The sequence below is a fragment of the Vigna umbellata genome, chromosome 1 (genome assembly GCF_029865625.1).
Source record: "Vigna umbellata cultivar VRB3 chromosome 1, Vumbellata_1.0, whole genome shotgun sequence".
NCBI lineage: Eukaryota > Viridiplantae > Streptophyta > Magnoliopsida > Fabales > Fabaceae > Vigna > Vigna umbellata.
This window is the reverse complement of record NC_142165.1, coordinates 33,544,739-33,566,419: the sequence shown is the minus strand read 5'-3', so window position 1 is coordinate 33,566,419 and position 21,681 is coordinate 33,544,739. Positions and strand designations below refer to the sequence as shown.

Genomic DNA, 21,681 nt, shown 5'->3' with positions numbered 1-21,681 from the left:
CATCAATAAAGGCACTCCAAAAAGGAATTGGCGACAAGCTAACTTCAGGCTACGATACCCTAGATTGAGGTCCAATATTATTGTGAATATAATTGCCACCACAAAATTGAAAATAATCAATCTGAAAAAAAATATATAATTTGAATATAAAATCAACACCAATATAACATAGTACACAATTAAGCAAACCCTATTCTCACGAAAATGCATTATTCCCAAATTTAACGCGAGAACCAATTCAAATATAGATTGTCATAACAAAATACCATAAAAGCCAACAATTAACAACTCATTATCAATAATGAAGAAGAAGAAGAAAATGGAGAAGAAGAAGGAACCTTGACACGGAGAATGACGCAAAGATCCCTAGCGTTTGCGAATACAGGCAATAGAGCGATTAATCATACTATGAACAACAATGGAGACGAAGTGAACCTAGTGGTGGAGGCCTTACAAACACCAAATGTTCCCCATAGAAAGTGGCATGGAGAAAGGATCTTATTATGTCAAGGGTGGCAGTTTAATGGTCATCGATGAAACATTACACTTCAAGATGAAAGGAGTTCGATGACATGGACAATAGGGTCAAATAAGCTAGAGGAAAAATGAGCAAAATGAAAGCACGAGGGTGAAAATGAGTGTTTTTTGAAAATAAATATGGGCTTTTCAACGACGATTCTCAATACTAATCATTGTTGTTTCCCCTACACAACATTTTTAATAACGATTACTTTTATAACCATCGTTAAAAAGTTCACTTTTTACAATTTTTCAATCACGCTTTCTTGACAATAGTGTCCTCTTAACGAGCTTTATATCTTGTTATATATGGAAGGCTTATTTTGCATTAGTGATAATTGGTTTATGTCTAAAAACTATCATTGGATGTGTGATCTTTATTTGTGTGTTGATCCTAGAGATTCACTCGTTCGACTTGACCCCTTATAATTTGTTTTGCACAACTTTGCATCTTCAGCATCTTTAGCTCGATTTCATGTCTTTAACCTCCTTAGCTCAACCACATGCCTTAGGAATATTTAAATTGTCTAACACCTTGAGCATTTTCAATTTGGACTCATGCCTTGAGCATCCCTAGCTCAACTTACTGCCTTGATATTCTCTTCTTTCACTCCACCTCATAAGCATCTTTAGTATGTATATGTCATTATCCTCTTTTTCTCGATTTTGCACCTTATATATCTTACTTAAGTGCACTCCTTAAGCGTTTCTAAGTTAGTTTAACACCTAGAGCATGTTTAGCTTGGCTCCATTTTATAGATTTTGTAGCTCAACTCTACATTTCATTCTAGCTTCCCTCCTTAAGTTTTTCTAGCTCGATCTCACACCTTGGACAACTTTATCTTGACCTCAGACCTTAAGCATCTCTAGCTCAAAATCTTACCTAAATTTAGTTATGATTTGTGCCTTTAGCTTATCTTAACCTCATGTCACGAGTATCTTTAGTTCTACCTCACACAAGGAAAAAAGAAGCACATATCCGAAGATAGAATCAAGATTTACGAGGTATAACAAGGAGACTTATCCTTCATTCTCATGATCATCAATCACATACCCAGGTACATCCTAAAACTCACTCATGCTCCACTCTCAATCACAAGTCAAACTGACCCTAAATATAACCACTAACCTCAATCTTTGATTACCATGATGTTCCACAACTCCTCAGGCTTGGTTCATGTCCATTCTTCATAAAATTCGTCATTTTCACCGAAATGCGTTGTGATAAGGGATTATCACTTAAGATAATCGATTATCTCAATGAAATTTACCCAAAAACATCACGTAGGAAGGGATAATCGATTATAATCCCAGATAATCAATTATTCCCGAAACGACACTCAAAACCAATGCGTAGATAATCGATTATAATTATGATAATCGATTATTTCCGAATCGAAACACATTTTGGACATGATTCAAGCATTCACACATACATACATCAACCCTAGATCACATGAAAACATAGTTAACACATCATACATGCATTCAAGCATCACATACCCATGTAAGCCTACTCAAACACATATAATACATCACTTGAATCGTCCAGATCCAATCATTGACATGTTATACCCCCAATAATAGGATGCAAAGGAGTCTCTGATAAAAACACCAAATAGGGTTTTCAATCATCCAAACTAGCTAAGCATAATGCTTACAAATGAGAACCAAGAAGATGAAAATTCTCCAAAACAGAGCTACTGATGCGAGGCTATTTTCTCCCAAACTACACCTCCAATTAACAATCCGAATGGTCAAAATGAAGAACCATATGTCTGAAACCCATTGTCTAAAAATCAGTCTGATCCAACGGTGAAAGACTTCATAACGATGAAAACACCATTGCAGATTTTATGAAATTCTCCAAAATAGAACTGCTGATGCGAGGCTGTTTTCTCCCAAACTAGATCTCAGATTGACTATCTGAATGGTCAGAATGTAGAATCATACGTCTAAAACCCACTGTCCAAATATAAGCCCAATCCAACGGTGAACAACTTCATAATGACGAAAACACTAGTGTAGGTTTTATCTTATGCGGGAATGACTTATTCCCTTCCTTTCTCTCTCACTTGGTTTTTCTCTCTTTTGAAATGACTCTAATATGCCCTACTAATCTGACTCATCTCCACTAAAACAAAGTGAGACCTAATGATCCACATTATTTGACCTATTCACCACAAAGGAAGGGAGCTCAATAACCTAACACTTACAACATATATTTGTATGGAAACCCCCAACCATCATAACTTTGTTCTCTCTTTGCATCAAACTCTCTGTTGGTATAATCTAACAAAACATACATAATAAATTCATAGGGAAAACCCATCACAAATATTATATAAACCCTATGTCCATGCACACACAATTTCATAAGATTTTTGTTTTTTTTAACAAAAATTAGCCTAAACTTAAATTTTGACCTGGTCATAAAATTTTTCAATTTTACAAATAAGCACAGCAAATCTAAAATTTAATTTAATTGATTACTAATTTATTTTTTCTCTCCTTTTGTAAACATACATTAGTGAAATAGATAAACTCTTTTTTTTTTTTTGTCAAGAGTTAAAATACTAACAAAAACATTATTTATGTATTTATCTAACTCGCTATTATTTCGTTAATCTTTTATCTTTTACAATTCATTAATTGTTTTAAAATTGAAAACTGTGTTGATGAAAAAATGGGAATAGTTTTTTACTTTAGCAGTGGTAACACATTAATAACTGCAATAACACATTAATAACTGCAATAGAGGCAGTATTTTAATTAAATGAGAGAACTTTGACCTCTGCTAACATGAATTATACTTTTTGTATTTTAAAACATAAAAGAAATAGTGCAGCATGATAACTATTGAATCAATCAACGATTGAATAATATCAATATTAATAAATTATGATATTATCGAAAGTCGAATTCTTCATCAGCCATTTACATTTTATAGAATTGTAAAAATAAATTCACATTTCGTTGATAGAATAAACGTACGCCCAAAGTCAGCAATCGTCAATGAATTCAATGAACATTTAAGCCCAATACCAAAAATATCTGAACCTATTTCTCGTCACACTGAACTTAAATATTCAAGCATCAAAATTTGTCAAAATGTTTTAATGTTCATTAAAAAATCTAATATTACGAAAAATATATGGCCTATTAGCTCAGTTGGTTAGAGCGTCGTGCTAATAACGCGAAGGTCGCAGGTTCGAAACCTGCATGGGCCATTTTCTTTTAGATTTTTTAAAATCTGATTTGTTATTTTTTTTACAAAAGCCCTATGATGTAACACTTTATTTATCTCAAAATATTTCACTTAAATATATAAAAATAGAACATTGAATTATACAATATAATATTTTTTAGTAAAACTTATTATATTAGTGTAGAGTTTTTAAGGTTTCTAAATATTAAATCACCTCTTAATTAATTTCCACACCGATTAAATAAAGATAAAAAAGTTTTTGTCCCTAAATAAAAATATAAAAATAAATAAATAACATAGCAATTATGTTCTAACAAAATATACACTCAAGACACTAATTTCCAAACAAAAATTCGAAATCTTAAACCTACTTTACTTTTAAAATCCTTATTTTTTCGGATCTTACACATTGCATAGCATTTACTAACCTTTTTGGAGTCTTCATAAGGGTCAAGTATTGAAAAACAATTTCGTATTCATTGAGAAATGATTCAGGGTTACTTTAACTCTATCTACTTTCTTAACTACTAACTTGATAATACTAGAGTTTCCTTGTAAAATAATATTAATTTGATAACTTTAACAACAGCATATCAGGCTGCATTTTAGAAATCCTACATAAAAGAGAGAAACAAAGAGAGAGAACGTTTTTGAAAGAGAGAAGAGAGGACTGAACGTGGGAGAGGGAGGATTCAACTGAAGAATGAGAGAGTCTAAGGGTTGTTGTGATCTTTGTGGTTAGGGAAAAACCTTAAGCATTGACCAAGGTATGGGGAAGCTTACTGTTAAACTATCTTTTTATCGCTAAAATCATAAAAAGTTGGTCCCCACTAATGCATCATAGGGGCAACCAAGATATCAATCCTAGGACTCGACTAAAATTAATTCAAAAGAGTTAAGTGTAGTCTTTATCAATCCTAGGACTCCTTGACATGCTTGCCTTTAACACAAGTATCAAAAGATATCTTGTCATTCAATGACATTTTTAGCAATCCTCTTACGAGGTTATGACGTTACAACTTAGAGATTAATCTCATGTTTGCATAACCACATTCACTATGACCGATCTTAATATGATCTTTTATTAATACTTGAGTTTATAATTCATGAAGATCTATTTTTTACAAGTTCCCTTGTCTGTCAGCAGAAATATTTGTTGTCCTTAGTTGTCTAGGACTATACACTATCATTTTTCAAAGGTAACATTGTATTCAATGTCATATAGTTGACTTATGCTCAACAAATTATGTTGAAGCCTTCAACTAATAAAACATTTTCAGTGGAAGGGGAAGCATTTTATACCTATCTTGCAAATACCTATTATCCTTCCTTTTTGGTTTCCTCTAAAGGTCATTGTTCCTCCCTTCTTCTTCTTCAGGTCTTGGAACATAGACCTTTTTCTCATCATGTGTCGTGAGCAACAACTGTCCAGGTTTCATGATCGACGTTTCCTTTCGATCATTAAACAAATCTATAAGAGAGATAATCTTATTTTTAGCTACCCATTTGGCATTGGGTCCTACTTTTTTAGTATTATATGTCTTTTTCTTTTCAAAAGTAGATGCAATATTGGAGACTTTCTCTCTAGCTTTCATAAAATTAATAAACTTTGAATATGGCATATAATGTGTTGGTCTATCTTTAAATCCAAGACTAGTTTTTTCGAAGAGATGTTTAAAACCCTTTATTAGAAGGCCTAGATACTCATTGCTATCAAACATTCTTGTTAACACCTTGAGCAAGGTGTCATTTTCGCATCGTAGACATTTGGCTTCTTCAACAGTTTCAATGTTTTTTCTCCAACCTTTTAGTTTTCACAAAATGTTTTTCCTCCTATTGTTTAGACGCACAACTTCATGTCAAGGTCGTTGTTTCACTGTTTTAGGATGGTTATGATGTCTTTCAACGTTACCAAATCTTCATTCAAAGGCTTCGTTTTTTTTGAAGCATTTTCAAAACTATTTTCTTTTAAAAGATTTTGAAAGTTTGGAGGAGTTAGACAACAACTCATTATATGCTTTAGTAACAGAGTGACTATCAATAAAATCTACCTCTTCGTTAGAGTCGTTTGACGTGTATTCAAGAATCACTACTATAAAAAATTGCATAGATAGCATTTTTTATCATAGATAGCACTTAAGCGCTATCTATTAATGGATAGTGCTTCTAAAACAATCGTTATCTATTGTCAGGCACAAATAGATAGAGCTTTTTTAAATAAGCGTTATCTATTGTCAAGCACAAATAGATATCGCTTATTTAAAAAAGCGTTATCTATTCGTCTAATTTTTTTTAAAAAAAAAATAATTAATTTTACAATAAAAAATATCTCAAAAAATATAAAATATTTTTGAAAAGAAAATATAAAATATTAGTTCTATTATGTACAAACTCACCCTATCTATTGGTTTTATTATATACAAAAAATTTAAAATATTGAGAAAAATATAACAAAGGTCTCAAAAACAATGTTCATTAATATAAATAAAACCTATTAGTACAATAATATTTCAAAATATAATCGTTAAGTCATCTAATACGTGTCATGACATGACATTGTTTTATAATATAATATATACAACCATAACATATATATCCTATCACTACTTATAAGCATGTACATCACCATAACATAACCTATAAGCATGTAGTAATTACATATAAACACCAATTTTCCCTAACTTCAATGATTTGACTGTCACGATATTGTTGACATCTGCAACTAAGAAAATACTACAAGAAAGAAAAATAATTTATAATTAATTAATTAAATTTTACTACAAATTAATTATGACAATAAAGATAACTTAATCAATTGAAATTGTTCCTCCACAGTATGTGATAATTTCCTTTATATATCGACACTTGTAATACCCACAATCATTGTCGTTGGGTTGATTTAAACATTAAAAAACTGAAAGTAAAAAACATCATTATAATTTGAATATAACAGAAAACCAAAACTCTAGTAACACTAGTGTAGAAAAGGCCTTTAACGTCACCCTTTAGATGTTTGACCCTCGAATATCCAACATAAAAAATGACCGGTGACATTTTCGTAAATAAAACATTTAGACGTCAGTTATGGGGGGCCAGACGTCTAAATACTCATATACTTCGGCTCCCCCGAATGGACGCCAAAACTAAATGAAAGTAAAAAATATTAATTTTTATTCTATTTTGATGTTGGCTGTGGGGGGCCAGACGTCTAAGTACTCAGTCCATAATCTAAAAAGTCACTTTTTTACTCCATTCAGACGTCTGATCCCGCCACTCTAACGTTTATAGTCATTTAAACATTGGCCACCCCCATCCCCGAACATCTAAAGTATGCACCAAAATAAATTTTTAAATTCTTTAAACGTCAGCTAGGCAAGGGAGCCGACGTCTAATGGTCTGCTATTACCACACCCGCGTGCGAGGCAGTAGTTACGCGCACTCACTATTTATCATCTTCCTCGAGTTTTCTCTCCGCGGGCTACAATTTTAAGGTTCGTTTTCTCACTTTTGTACTGTTCAAAATTAATTTTACTCTGATTACATTACTCTTTGATGAATTATCTTTCATTTGAACCGATTAAAATGCGCTTTCGTTGCGTTTTGGTGCAGTTTTGCTCGTGTGCTTGGTCTTCGTGGCTACTTTGGCCCTACACAAAAACACTTAATCCATGAGTCAGGAGGCATTGAGGAAGATGAATAGTCAGTGGAAGGAAAGGCTCAACCAAAGCATGAGATCAATGGAGCAATGATTCATGGAGCAGCTACAAGAACAAAAGGAAATACGAAGAACGCTTGAAGAGAAGCTGCATTCCATGACGCAGGTTACCCACTGAAGCTCCTACAATAGAAGTTTGACCTGTGTAGTCCGACGTCTATATAGACATCTGACCTGTGTAGTCTGACGTGTATATAGACCTCTGACTGTAGGGTCCGACGTCCCATTAACGTCTCCTAGACAGACGTCGGGTCGGGATCAAATGTAAAAAACACAAAACAATAAACGTTAAAAGCCTTTTCTGCACTAGTGTAAACTCCAAACAAATTCAGTGCATGGTAACAAACAACTATATACCCTACACAAGTTTAAAATCCCAATAATAAGTAAGTCTTGCTTTCAAATCATATCTCTAAAACTATCATTCCCATTTATTTTGTTAAAACAACAAAAGACAAAGTAATTATCATAAAATATTAATGTTAAGTAAACATCAAAAACAAAATTATTGACAATATTAATGTCAAGACGTAATATACCTATTAAAATAGCAACTGGCATAACAAAATAAAAATAAAAATTGGCATAACAACATAAAAATAAAAATTATCATAAAACTATCTGAAAAAAAAATATTGCATCTAAATTCTCTCTGAAATCTAATAATGTAAATAGATTAGTATTAATATATTTAATTAAAACTCAACTTTAATAAAAAGAAAAAAGGCTTAATACCTCTTTGTGTCCCTCTTTATAAGGGAAATGTTCAATTTCGTCCTACCTTTTTTAAAAAGTTCAATGTGGTCCCAAGTTGTGTAAAAAGTGTCCAATTAAATCCTTTTTTGTCACGGCGTTAAATATTTAACAATCCAGCTGACAGCGTGGACTAATGTGTGAAACGTGGCTGTTTACCTTCGTAACGTGGCAGTGACAGTGTTTTTCATTAACTGAGAACGTGGCAGTGACAGTGTTTTTCATTAACCGATAACCATGGTTTGAGTGAATTTTTTTGGAAAAGCGTATATGACATTTGTTGTTCTATCATGTTTTCCACCTTCTTCTTGTCACCATCATCCAAATTGAACTCTATTTTGTGGCTAAGAGTGAAGTATGAATCCCACTCGCCGCTGGGAGTAGGACGACTCGTCCCTCCTTCAGTTTCCTTCATTTTCTTGGGCATAACGCCCGCGGAGTCGATGACCTTGCCTCTCCGTTTTCTTATCAACGGCCTCTCCTCAACGACCGCTGCTTCGTCAGGAGACCCCGCCAGAACAATAGGAGGGGGTGGCAGAGTTGGAGTAGTTCCTGAGGAGGGGCCTGGATGACCGACATACTCCTTCTCAACGTCGATCGACCTAAACCAATTGCGGACTGGTCCGTTTCTTCCCATTATCTCTGCAAGAACAAATCCCTCCAACATGGTCAGCAACAATCCAATAACATACCAAAATAAATGTAAGAGAACATACTGAATACCCTCGAGTCGAAATCATCATGCTCAAGACAATTTATGAGCCGACGGGAAGAAAAGGGGCGTGGCAATGCCGTCAACACATCCAAAGCCTCTAATTCTTCGATCGTCATCTTATCCTCATCCCACGAGGTGAATTTCAATGGATCCTGTGTCCAGTACAAAGGAAACTTCGGACTCCCACCTTCGTCAAAAAAGTACGGTCGCCCTGAGTCGAGAATCGACACTTTAAAAATTTTTTCCTTAAAACCCATGTACGACTGCAAATAAAGCTCCAGGAGAGCATCACCCGGCTCGGAGATTAAGGATACCCAACACTTCTTAGCAACCGGACGACATCTAAAGAACCGCAAAAACACTGCCACAGTCGGCCTAATAGCCAATGCTTGACACATGACAGCGAACGCCTGCATATACCCCCAACTGTTGGGATGCAGTTGAGTAGGTGCCACATTTAGGGTTCTTAATACTGCCATTTGAAAAGTTGTCAATGGAAATCTCAGATACAGATCATAAAACGGCGGGGAGTAGCAGTAGAAAAAATCGTTGGTTGCGTTTTCTCTTCCATGAAAAACTCTCTCCTCCTCACGACAGGCTACCTAACGGACAATTTACTGACTTAAGCATGGAGAACCTTTGGCAGGTACACCTCCGGATGGTAGAGCGAAGACGGACTAGAAGAGCAGTTACTAGATGGTGTCTCAGGAGAAATTGTGCAGGTGTTTGAAGTGATTGGAACTGATACCCAAAACAATAGGTTTCAATTCTGGAAGAGGGTTTATTTTCCCGTGGGTTTCGCTCTTCAACAAACATCAATCACACCGTCTATGTGTTGTCCATTCGAAACTTAAACTCGCCAGTGGGATCGTTGGCTAGATTGTTTCTCCTTTTCTTCTCTCTATTTTTTGTTTTGGCTTATTTTTGTGAACATGGGTTGTGAAACATGTAGAACCATGTGAGTGAGGTTAAGTGAATGGTGCTAGAATAATGTGATGGAGTTAAGAATGTTGTGGTGAATGTGTTTTGAAATGGTATTGTGTAAAATGGAGAATAAGATGATGAGGACGAAAATGATAGTGTGAGAAGCTTGTTCTGAAAATTTTATGTCTTGTGAAAAAAATAGATATCCTACGAATGAAGGTTGGTAGATAGAGGAAGAAAATTATGGTTGTACTGGTGAGGGGTGGTTTGGTGTCAGGGAGGGGACTCTAATGATGAGTCTATGTTTATGTGTAAGTTGGGGAGAATGTGATTAGTTATGATGGAGGAGAGTGTTGTGTTTGTGGTGAATGGTGAAAGAGAATGGTGGTTTTGAGAAGATGATGGAATAGGAAAGGCGAAAACTAGCGTGGTAGAAGAGTGATTTTGCTCTACTGGAACGTCAGGTGGTGAAGGGGAAGTTGTAAGCAACCAATCATTGCTTCTTCTCATTCAACCATCCTTTGGACGTACAACACGTTTTTTCTTCTCTCATATATAAAGTGATGACAGCCTAAACTAGTGCATGGCTAAACACGTTTTAGTTAACCAAATGAGGAAATATTTTTATCCTTTTGTCTTATTTGTAATTGAAACAATTTTTTTTCCAATTTTAAACATCAATAATATTTGCTTAGTTTTTTTCTTTTTCGCTTTTTATTAAAATATATATATTTATATTTTATTTATTCATAACACTTGAATTATAAAGTTTTGTTCAAAAATTAACTTCTTTCTTTCTTTTTCCTTGAATAAAAATGAAAATAGGACAAAAAATAATAAAAATGAAAATAACAATAAGAATAAAAATACAATTACACATAAAGATAAAAAACATATTTAAAAAAATAAAACTATAAACAATAGTGAAAAAAAGAATTAAAAAAATGGAAATAAAAATAAGAGTAAAAATAATAAAAATAAGAGAATATATATTCTTCCTCCAATTAATAAACACAAGTTCTTTATATTTTATATTTATGTGTTTCTCTTATTTTTATTTTTATTTTTCTCATCTTCATTTCTTATCTTAATTAATTTGAGGAAATTTGGTGATGACATCTATATTAAAAAGTCGAGAACATGGATTTTTGATAAATCACAACGGATGGCTTAATTGATTGTAAGTAAACATGTTTCAATAATTTAATTGAAAACTTGTTATTCAATTTAAAAACTTCTAATTATATATGATTCCTTGTTATAAGATTCTCTAGTTGAGAAATATACTTAGGGTAGTTTCAATCCTCATGATAGAGAGGATATTCTTAATATTGCTTTTGGATGACCTGGATACCCTGAATGTGTTGTACTATTGGATATGGTATAGGAGTTCGATCTTACTTTGGAGTCTTGTTGCTAAGTCAATATCATTAATCCACTTATGTTCCTCTAGAGGAGTACATGAAGAAAATGAAGTGTGACCTCACTGAATATTATTACATATGCAGTATTTAGATTCCTAACTTATGTCATGTTTGTTTTGTGCATAGCAACATGAAACAGAGTTAAAAGTCAATACAATAAGAATATTGTTTCTCGAGGATCCACTAGCCACATTGAGGGAGATTATAGCATCCATAGGTAAAGACCCAATGGAGATTCAATGGGAAGCCACTGTTATTGGCAAACAAAGCGAGCTTTCATTATACATTTACCAATTTGATTTGGAGGAGATCTTAACCAGAAATCAGGAGTTAAACATATCTATTGTGCAACTATTTACGATGTAAGTTAACTCTCATTCATTTTTTTGTTACCTTGTACACATTGAGGAAGGTATCAATGTATAAAATTTAGGTACTTGCATGGTTTGTTATCTAATGAGTTTAACAATGTTGTTGTGCAATAAACAACACTACAAAAAAAAAGGTTATTTAGAGGAGGTTTTTTTTTCGATTTGTGGGGGTTTTCACCCTCCGCAAAATAAATTCCGGGGGTTTTTCAAACCGCCGAAGTTTGAGTCGCCACAAACTATTTGCGGGGTTTTTTGCGACCCCTGGTATCACATTCAATTTGCGGAGGTTTTTCTGCGGAGGGTAAAAACCTCCTCTATTACTGACTATTATTTTGTGGGGAGTTTTAACCTCTTTTATTTTCAACTATTTGATCACAAAAGTTTTCTATATTTTTTTCAGTTTTTTTATTTAATGATTATTAAAATATATAATATCGTTTTTTATTTAATGATTATTAAAATATATAATAACTACCTATTTTCACCAATTTCTTTCTTTTCTTTTTCTTTTAATTTGAAAATTTAGTAAATTTTTTTTTAAATTATTAATTACCAAACAAATATGATTTTCCTGAATAAAAAATTGATACCATAGAACAAAAACCCCTGAGTAGGAAGGAATTTAGAAAAATAAATTGAGAGACAATTGTATGTTACAGAAGGATAGGCTAGAAGTCAATGTAATCCTATTGCAGAAATAGTTACAAAGAAAGAAATGTGATCCCAATTCATAATAAACTAATATAGTTTTATCCTAAAACAATATCATAAATTTCCTAAAGATTACTTCCATCAGATGATTGTCTTGTTTCCAAAGGAGACTCTGGCTCATTTGCATCACGAGCTTGCTGAAATAATATAAAAAATATTAATAAAATAAACTCAATTACATGTGCTCACATTTTGAAAATAATATATAAAAAATCAATCAAATAAAATAAACATGTTCTATCAATCAAATAGAATAAACATCTTCTATCAAATAGAATAAACATGTTCTAAAAAATCAATCTTATGTATAACCAATTTATAACTTGAGGACAGCCGCTACAGGCTATAAATATACAGATATACATATTTGAGTCAAAATCATCTTATGTATCGACATTAAAATACAGTACAAATGCTGTGTAATGAATATATATATATATATATATATATATATATGTGTGTGTGTGTGCATGCCAAAAGATTACCATGAAGATTGCTGAAATTAACCTGCGTGCAAACCAGCTCATGTGCATTGCACGTTGAGCAGCAATCGCTGCTTCCACTGTTTCAAATTGCATATAGACAAAACCTGCACTTTTTCTGTGTGCATGCCAAACCAATTAAAGAATTGTAAGTTGTGACACATTAAAGTGGAATTAATTTAAATTTAATTAAAAGTTGAGGCATGTAGTAAAATTGTTCATGATTATTGAAGGGCGTTAAACATTTATGAACGTACTTGTAAACAAAAATATGCTTCACCCGGCCATATTTAGAACACTTTTCCTCTACATCTTCTTTAATGTCTAGTTGCATCAATTTCTAGTTGCTTCAAAAGTATCTAATCTAGAGTTGGTGACCTCCTACATCATCATTATTAAAAAACATACTCTCTAGTTCTAGCTCATCAAGTGACAAATTAGACACTATATTCTAATTTTCTATTTTTATGTTCATTACAGTACATTAAATCATTTTAAAATTTTAACAATTGTTTTTACTTCAATACAATTTAAATTAATTTGTTAATTTTTTTTATAGTAGGAGTTTCCTAGAGGTATTGATACAACATTTCTGAAACTTTTTGCTTTGATAAATATTTCTAACTTCTGGAAGGACAAAACACTACTTTTTAAGAGTTACATTGATTATCATACATTTTTTAAACACATCTTTAATAGAAAAACTTTCTTTTTCTATAAAGCACAGACAGTAATTTTGAAATATTGCACGATGAGGATTAGATTTAAAATTCTTAATAACGTGCCAAGTTGTAACCAGTTTTGAATACTTTATATAACGAAACAAACTTACCAATCCACCTTCATCATCATCTAAGTCTGCCGATTTTGCGGTGGTATCTTGACTTCCAACATGATCCGTTACACATGAGACCTGAATTTGATGAACAACATCAATCAGAAACACATGAACTAGCAGAATTGTCATCAACAAAACTTAAAGATACCAGGTTAAAACTAAAATGTACAACACAATAATTCCACCTTGATAGTCCTGCCAGCAATCTCCAATTTTCCATTTAAACTCTGAGCAGCCTTGGCATGTTCAAGATGGGTAAACTGCCCAGTGAAATTAATTAAAGAGATAAATACAATTATGTCATAGAGCAAAGTTTTGCAAATTTAGGTGTTAGAAATGAACTTGAACAAACCCAAAACCCTTGCAGTGGCCTGTTTCCAAGTCAAGAGGCAGTTGGACAACCTCAACAGGACCAAATGGCTCAAAAATTTAGAACAGAAAAAAAAAAAGAATGTCAAGTGGTGATAAAACTGTAACAATAAAAATCAAATTGGTAACAATCTATCAACAAACTAGATCTAGTTTAGAGGAAATTAATTGAAACTACAATGTACTAGTTACCACAATCTAACAGAACAAACAGCATCATCCCACCTAGTACAAAAGAATCTTAGTATATGTCTGTATACTGATGAAAATATTGGTCAAAGTAATTCTCCCAGCATTCCTATATTGGGAAAGTTCAAGTGAAGAGCTAACATTACCCCACCGAAAATTTACAATTATGTTGGAACTAAAGAATAAAACTATACATTACATACTTTTGTTATAAGAACCGGTGATTTCACAGGTGCAGATGATGTTGGAGATGAGACCTTGGGAACCGGTGATTTCACAGGTGCGGATGATGTTGGAGATGAAACCTTAGGAATTGGGGATTTTGCAGAACCTAGGGTTTAGGTGAGCGGAGTGAGCGGATGGAATGAAGGGAGAAACTAGGGTTCAGGTGAAATGAAGGGAGAAATTGTCAGATGATTTTTAGAGGAAAATTAACTTTTAGAAAAATAATGGCTTTAGGCAGAGATGAGTTTTAGATCTGGAGGGAATAAAATTTTAAAATTGCTAAAATGAAACTTAGTCTAAAATTTTTAGAGGGAAAAATGTAAAAGAATTAGAAGATGATGAATAAAAATATATTTTTATTTGAAGAGGTTATAAACCTCTCTTGAAAGAAATTAAAACCCCCACAAATATTGTCAGTTAGATAATTTAAATTAAACATCTTAAAGTATGTTAATTTGAGGGGGTTTTTTATAACCTCCTCAAAATAACCCCCTATAAATAACCTTTTTTTTGTAGTGCAAAATGGTAACTTTGAGTGTAACTACTACATCATGCAATGGATAACAACCTTTGTGGAAGTTGGTTATGAAAATTGTTCTGATGAGGAAATATGATATATTCCATTTAAACATATGCGGTAATTCATTTTCATATGTAATAGTATTAACTTCAATTTACTTTTGTAGAATTTTGTTGACGAACACTCAATGGATTCCAAAGCACTATCCTATATTCCGACAATGTGAGCAAAGTATTTTCTTTCTAGATATAAGAATTTAGAAGTTGATAGTTAGATTTAGTTTAGTAGTTTTAAATGTTTAAAAACTTTGTGCAAAGATTACATAATTATTATACTTATTTAAATTGGCCGCAATTTTTAAACTTTTAACATATTTTAGGTAAAACAAAAGTGTAAATAGGTAATTTAAAAGAAAATATCAACTTCCATGATGATTATAGAAAAACTATCGTAATATATGTTACTTTCATGACGTTTATATAACAAATATCATGATCATGATATTTGTCTAATCTTATTAACACCATATACTCCTCGTGATCTCATTTATTTCTTCCTTTTATTTTCAGGGGATCAGCTAGCCATAGGAAAGGAAACTGGCCGGCGCTTGGGAATGGGTACCAATATGTATCCTTCATCTGCATTTCTTGGGCAGGACAAGGATGAGTCCATATCTGCATTACCTATTGATGAACTGATTGAAAATGCAGATGGGTTTGCTAGTGTTTTTCTTGCTGTGTTTCTATCTTCATCTTTGCAATGGGTTGTTTTTAATACTATTGGTGATCATATATTGGATGAAAGATTGATTATCAATTGGAAGAATTGATCAATATGCGCTTGTTTTCTCATGTTGATTTATATTTTGCCAGAGCACAAGTACGAGATTGTGAAACGTTTGCAAGCCAGGAAACATATTTGTGGGATGACTGGTGATGGAGTGAATGACGCACCTGCACTCAAGAAGGTCGACATTGGTATAGCTGTTGTTGACGCAACTGATGCAGCTCGGAGTGCATCCGATATTGTTTTAATAGAACCTGGCCTTAGTGTTATTATTAGTGCAGTGTTGACAAGTCGAATAATTTTCTGTTTAATGTAGTAAACATGGTTGGTGTTGTGTAATTGAATTTAACATAATTTTAATTTATAATTATATTTTTATTATTGTATTGGTGAATGCTGCTCCTTAAAAGAGAATCAAATATTAGTTCCAATATTTTTATAAGGTGGGATGTTACTAGCAAAGCATGATATCGGGAAAAAAAAATTCTCCAAACCGAGGCATATGCCTCGGTTCACCAGGAACCGGGACCAAAAGTCTGGTAAAAAAAAGTGAAATAAGGAACATCTTTTACTGTCTCGGTTGTATTTGAACCGAGGTAAAAACATACATTTTTATGCCTTGGTTGTATTTGAACCGAGGTAAAAACATGCATTTTTATGCCTCAGTTGAGAACCGAGGCAAAATGTGGTACACTTTTTGTCTCGTCTGTATATACCTCGGTTGCAGAACCGATGCGGATAAACAAAAATAACCGCTGTCATTTCCTTTTACTGTACTAGTGTGATGATATATGCTCACTAGATTTAAATTATTTGAGTTTCAGATCAAAATATCTTAACATTAAGAAGAGGACTGTGATAGTTTAATTTTAAATTTTAATTATTTTAATGGAATTTATTTCTATAACAATCGTGATTTATAATGTTCATGACAATGACCTATCTGTTGAGTTAAATTTTGCAATATGCATTATTTTACTCAGATTGCAAGAATCTAAAACTCACTAACAACAATACAAAAACAATTACCTTTGAAAATGTAAACTTTGGTTTAAAAGATCTTGAATATTTTTGTCATTATTGTTTCCAAAACTTTATTTACTTAAAGAAGTGTTTTTTAAGTCCAAAGCATTTCAAATCAAAGCTCTAAGTCTGAAAACATAATTCTGTTAATAAATTTAAATTTATTTAAAGGGAAATGCAATTATTGTTCTATATAAAGACTATAATGATTCAAAAACTGCAAGAAGGAAGAGGAAGTTCATTGTTTAATAATAACATTATTAACCTTCAAAATACGAAAACATTATCTAGTTTAATTTTGATAAGTCATCTTCTTGGTTTACAATTTTTTTATTCCAAAAGTTCAATTCTATCATTACAAATATTGCACCCAAATCACCACTGTTGGTTATAACCAAAGGAGAATATATTGTAAGTATTCACATTTAGTATATTATTCAAGTTAGAACTCTTTACTAAAATATATACAATTGCTTGTTTATATAGAAGATTCATAAACTATATTAATATTATACAAGTGATGATTGTATTCATTTTCTTACTTCAGATGGCAAGAACCTGCACCTCAATAACATCAAAAGTAGATGATATTGAAAGTGCATATTTCATTCAAAATAAATTAAAATGATAGGTATAACCCTAACACTTTTTTTAGGATTATTGTTCAAATATTTAAATCACTGCTTGCAAGTCATCATCAGTTGATTATGAATACTATTGTAAACTTCTAAAAATTCATATATGATAAAGATTTATCATACATTGTTATGCATTATTCAATATTTTTCATTAATTTTATTATTATTTTGATTTAAATATATAACATAATCCTTATCTAAATGCAATTGAATTTATTTTCATATAATAAAAAAATTGGAATCTAATTAACACCTGCATTTTGCACGAGTACAAATACTAGTTGTACATTTTAGTTATTAAATCTTTTATCCTCTTGATCATATACTATCTGTATGTATTTTGTATTAAGAGTAACAAAAAAACTAAACAAACTATTGACGTTGATAATAGGAAATTAATTGTTTTTCCAAAAAGGATCTAAACATAAGATTGTTTCATGCAGTTTTAAAAAGTAACGAGAGGGTGAAGAAAGAAAAATCACTAACGCTTCCAGTACTCTCAGCAAAGAAAAGGAAGGAATAAGGGCGTTGCTCCCTCCACCCCCACGTGCTTCTCCCTCCACCTCCCCAATTTTATATAATTCCAATTATGTCCTGACCCAATTTTATATAATTCCAATTATGTCCTAAAGTTAAATTTTTTTACTTTTCTTATTTTAATATTTTAATTAATTTAAATTTACTTTTTCCTAACCCTACCAATCTTCATCTCTCACTTCTCACTTCCCACTTCCGTCACTCTCCCTCACTTCCGTAAGATTTCTCACTTCCGTAAGATTTCTCACTTCCGTCTCCAACTTCTCCATTTTTCTCCATTTCTTTCTCCATTTATTTCTCAATTTTTTCTTTGTTTTTCGTTTTTGTAGAAGATCGTTTGGTGTGGAGCAACACTGGTGCGGAGGAAACAGCGTGTGCGGAGGAAACGAGCAGATCTGCGTCCCAGGTTCGTCTTTCACCCCGTGCTTTGTCGACGATGTTACTGTGCAGGAAAGGCTGAAACGGATGTGGGACATCCGTTTGCCTTCGACGGATGTCCGACTTCCGTCGACGGATGTGGGATATCCGTTGAAGGCCAATCGGATATCCCACATCCGTTTCGGCTGTGCTGAATTTTTTTTACGTTTTTAATTGTTTTTAAATTATTATAACTGAAATATATATTTATATATTTGATATATTTATTGTTAAATGTTTTTAAATTTTCTTTTGACTTAGATTATTATTTGAATATTTTATAAATTTTTTTATTTGTAGTTTGTAAATAAATTGATTAAGAATTAGATACGAAAATTTTTATATATTTAAATTATTTTTATTTCTTAAAATAAATATTATCAATTTAATTTATTTAATATTAGTAAATTTGTATTTGTATTTATTTTATTTATAGTAAATTTGTATTTGTAATAATAATTAATTTAATAATAATTAAATGGAAATGTATTTAAATATATTATTTTAATTAATTAGCTAATTGTTTCTTTTATTTAATTTTTGTTGTAAGTTAATAAATTAATTATTATTAGTTTAATTTATTTTGAATTGCATTTTTTATAGTTTATTAATGATATTTGAAACAATAATTTATTTTAATTTTTGAAATTAAATAAACAAATTATTGTTAGAAATGGCAAGAACACGTGGTGCATCTTTTAATTCTCGAGGTGAGAGTTCTCGAGGAGAGAGTTCTCGAGGAGAGAGTTCGTCGCAGGGCGAAGCTCGGAGAAGACCTACCGTTTCTGCTCGTAGAAGTCGGGCAGCTCCTATCCAGCATGACCCCATAGCTGAGGAGCGAGCCGTTGAGGAACAAACATATGAGGCGTATGAGACTCATGGAGAGGAGCATGCAGATGTTCATGACATACAAGAGGATGTCGCTGGATTTCCTGGAGGTCCACACGATCATTCATTGCTGACGCACTATGTTCAGCATGTAGCTTATGCTATTTCCCAAGGCCGGGTGAGTGCAAAAATAAAATTTATTTTATTATTTTTTTAATAGAAAATTTATTAAATATTGATGTGTAGGATCGAGGGGACACACTGAAGTTGATCTCCCACGGAAAAAAAGTAAATAAGTTAGGACCATGCCACGAGGGAATTCAAGACATTGTCTTGAATTCCAGTTTGATGCCTCTTACAGGGATTTGTTATGATTACGTTGATAAGGGGTTACTCCTCGGATTCATAGAGAGGTGGCATTTTGAGACCAGTAGTTTCCATCTCCCTATAGGGGAGATGTCGATTACTCTTGATGACGTCTCGACATTACTTCACCTGCCCGTGATGGGACAAATGTGTGATTTGGAGGAGTTGGAGTTTGAGGAGGCTCGTACAGCCCTTGTGCAACTGCTCGACGTTGATGGTGGCACAGCAGGTGCTGAGATGGAGGACGCACGTGGTCCGAAAGTCAGACTCAGCTGGCTTAGAGAGATATATGTTCAGAGGTGTGAGTCGCAGCATTGGGACTATGCTGCTAGAGCATATTTGTTGCATCTAGTAGGATGTACGATTTTTGCAAATAAGAGTGCCAGTTCTATACGCATGTCTTACTTATTGTTATTTAGAGACGTACACGCGTGTGGCAGATATGCCTGGGGTGTTGCTGCACTCGCCTATTTGTACGAGCAGCTCGGGGATGCGTCCAAAACATTAAATACAACATTAAATGAGTTTAACAATTTCACCGCATCAGGATGTGTCCAAAACAAGTCAGTAACAACCTTTGAATCATCAGCACACCTACTCCAGTGAATGTACTTATCCCGATCCAACAACATCATAAGTTGTTGTAGTTCAGTTCTGGACCCTCTTAATGATCGTTTATACGCATGCCTTGCGTTGTAGATTTGTTTAATCGTTGTGACATTTCGATCATTATTTTGTTTGAGTGTTAATAAAATATTTGCAGGTGTAACTTTACTCTTTGTCATATCAACCAGTAATGACTTCTCACTCGTATTTAACCTGCCAGCATAAGGGTGACCCACTAAAGTTTCAGCCAACTCATGGTTGTGATGTCCACACATCACCTTCAACACCCATCCGGCCCCATCTGAACATGGTTTACCCTTTAATCTAAACGGACATTCACATTTACGAGTGCCGTATACACTAGCCACTGCATCAGCTTTGTATTTCCTATATTTTCCCCCTCTTTCACATCCAAGTATGACATACGTTTTTCTCCCCCGTACACCAGTAGCTATGTCAGATCTTACTATTACCACAACAAATCCTAAATCAAAAGCCATCCCTTTTACCCATTGAATTAAGTGCTCCCATGAATGAAATATTTCATTTGTTGTAAATCTATTTGTTAAATCTCTCTCTACAACTTTGCTAATTGATGAAGACAAATCAGATTTCAAACTACAACCAATCTGAGAATCCATATGAAGATATTCATTCATTTTTAATAATAATCACCTACAAAATTATAATGACCCTTATTAACATAATTAATAATTAATCAAACAAATATAAAAATATTAATATAATTAAATTATATATTTGATATAAATAGAGTAATAAATAATTTTTTTATATAATTATCAAATTATTAAAGAATTAAAGATACAAAAATCATCTATAACAAATTCATATTTTAACAAAATTATTACGTTTAAAAACTAACCATATATAACATTTAAAATTATAAATTTAAATATAAGTTACTATAAATAAAATAAACAAATAAAATAAAAACGAAACTAACCATATATAACATTTAAAATTATAAATTTAAATATAAGTTACTGTAAATAAAATAAACAAATAAAATAAAAACGAAACTAACCATATATAACATTTTAAATTATAAATTTAAATATAAGTTACTCTAAATAAAATAAACAAATAAAATAAAAACGAAACTAACCATATATAACATTTAAAATTATAAATTTAAATATAAGTTACTGTAAATAAAATCAACAAATAAAATAAAAACGAAACTAACCATATATAACATTTAAAATTATAAATTTAAATATAAGTTACTGTAAATAAAATAAACAAATAAAATAAAAACGAAACTAACCATATATAACATTTTAAATTATAAATTTAAATATAAGTTACTGTAAATAAAATAAATAAATAAAATAAATAAATAAAATAAATAAATAAAATAAATAAATAAAATAAATAAATAAAATAAAACCGAACGTAAAAGAAGCTGTTTCTGGGATGACATCCTTCAACGGATGTCAACATCCGTTGAAGGCGAAACGGATGTCGACATCCGTTTCGCCTTCAACGGATGTTGA

At 32.2% G+C, this 21,681-nt stretch overlaps 3 protein-coding genes, 1 long non-coding RNA gene and 1 other non-coding gene across 5 annotated transcripts; 4 read left to right on the top strand and 1 right to left on the bottom strand.

Annotated features, from left to right (window-relative positions):
* The first annotated feature begins 3,675 nt into the window (after nucleotides 1–3,675).
* TRNAI-AAU (transfer RNA isoleucine (anticodon AAU)) lies at nucleotides 3,676–3,749 on the top strand. Its single transcript has one exon. It is a non-coding gene; the product is annotated as a tRNA-Ile (tRNA).
* A 5,654-nt stretch (nucleotides 3,750–9,403) lies between these two features.
* Nucleotides 9,404–16,065, top strand: LOC148205213 (plasma membrane ATPase 2-like). The gene is made up of 4 exons (XM_088103725.1): nucleotides 9,404–9,556; nucleotides 11,109–11,169; nucleotides 15,458–15,685; nucleotides 15,836–16,065. The coding sequence occupies exons 1-4, from the start codon at nucleotides 9,404–9,406 to the stop codon at nucleotides 16,063–16,065; spliced, it is 672 nt and encodes a 223-aa protein (XP_087959851.1).
* Nucleotides 13,595–14,089, bottom strand: LOC124823984 (uncharacterized). Its single transcript, XR_007027687.2, has 3 exons — nucleotides 14,003–14,089; nucleotides 13,846–13,920; nucleotides 13,595–13,735 (listed from the first exon to the last, which is right to left on the bottom strand). It is a non-coding gene; the product is annotated as an uncharacterized LOC124823984 (long non-coding RNA).
* Nucleotides 16,066–19,037: 2,972 nt separating the features above from the next.
* On the top strand, nucleotides 19,038–19,601 carry LOC148205212 (uncharacterized). Its single transcript, XM_088114744.1, has 2 exons — nucleotides 19,038–19,370; nucleotides 19,554–19,601. The coding sequence occupies exons 1-2, from the start codon at nucleotides 19,038–19,040 to the stop codon at nucleotides 19,599–19,601; spliced, it is 381 nt and encodes a 126-aa protein (XP_087970870.1).
* Nucleotides 19,602–19,648: 47 nt separating this feature from the next.
* LOC148205211 (protein MAINTENANCE OF MERISTEMS-like) lies at nucleotides 19,649–20,164 on the top strand. Its single transcript, XM_088103719.1, has one exon. The coding sequence runs from the start codon at nucleotides 19,649–19,651 to the stop codon at nucleotides 20,162–20,164; it is 516 nt and encodes a 171-aa protein (XP_087959845.1).
* Nucleotides 20,165–21,681: the final 1,517 nt, after the last annotated feature.

Excerpts from the sequence above, each read along its gene's own strand:
- LOC148205213 (XM_088103725.1), top strand. The coding sequence starts at position 9,404 with ATGGAAATCTCAGATACAGATCATAAAACGGCGGGGAGTAGCAGTAGA. Across the intron at positions 9,557-11,108 it reads GCATGGAGAACCTTTGGCAG|TTGAGAAATATACTTAGGGT; the intron begins GTACACCTCCGG and ends AAGATTCTCTAG. Across the intron at positions 11,170-15,457 it reads GAGGATATTCTTAATATTGC|ATCATGATATTTGTCTAATC; the intron begins TTTTGGATGACC and ends ACAAATATCATG.
- LOC148205211 (XM_088103719.1), top strand. The coding sequence starts at position 19,649 with ATGTCGATTACTCTTGATGACGTCTCGACATTACTTCACCTGCCCGTG.
- LOC148205212 (XM_088114744.1), top strand. The coding sequence starts at position 19,038 with ATGGCAAGAACACGTGGTGCATCTTTTAATTCTCGAGGTGAGAGTTCT. Across the intron at positions 19,371-19,553 it reads ATGCTATTTCCCAAGGCCGG|GGATTTGTTATGATTACGTT; the intron begins GTGAGTGCAAAA and ends TGCCTCTTACAG.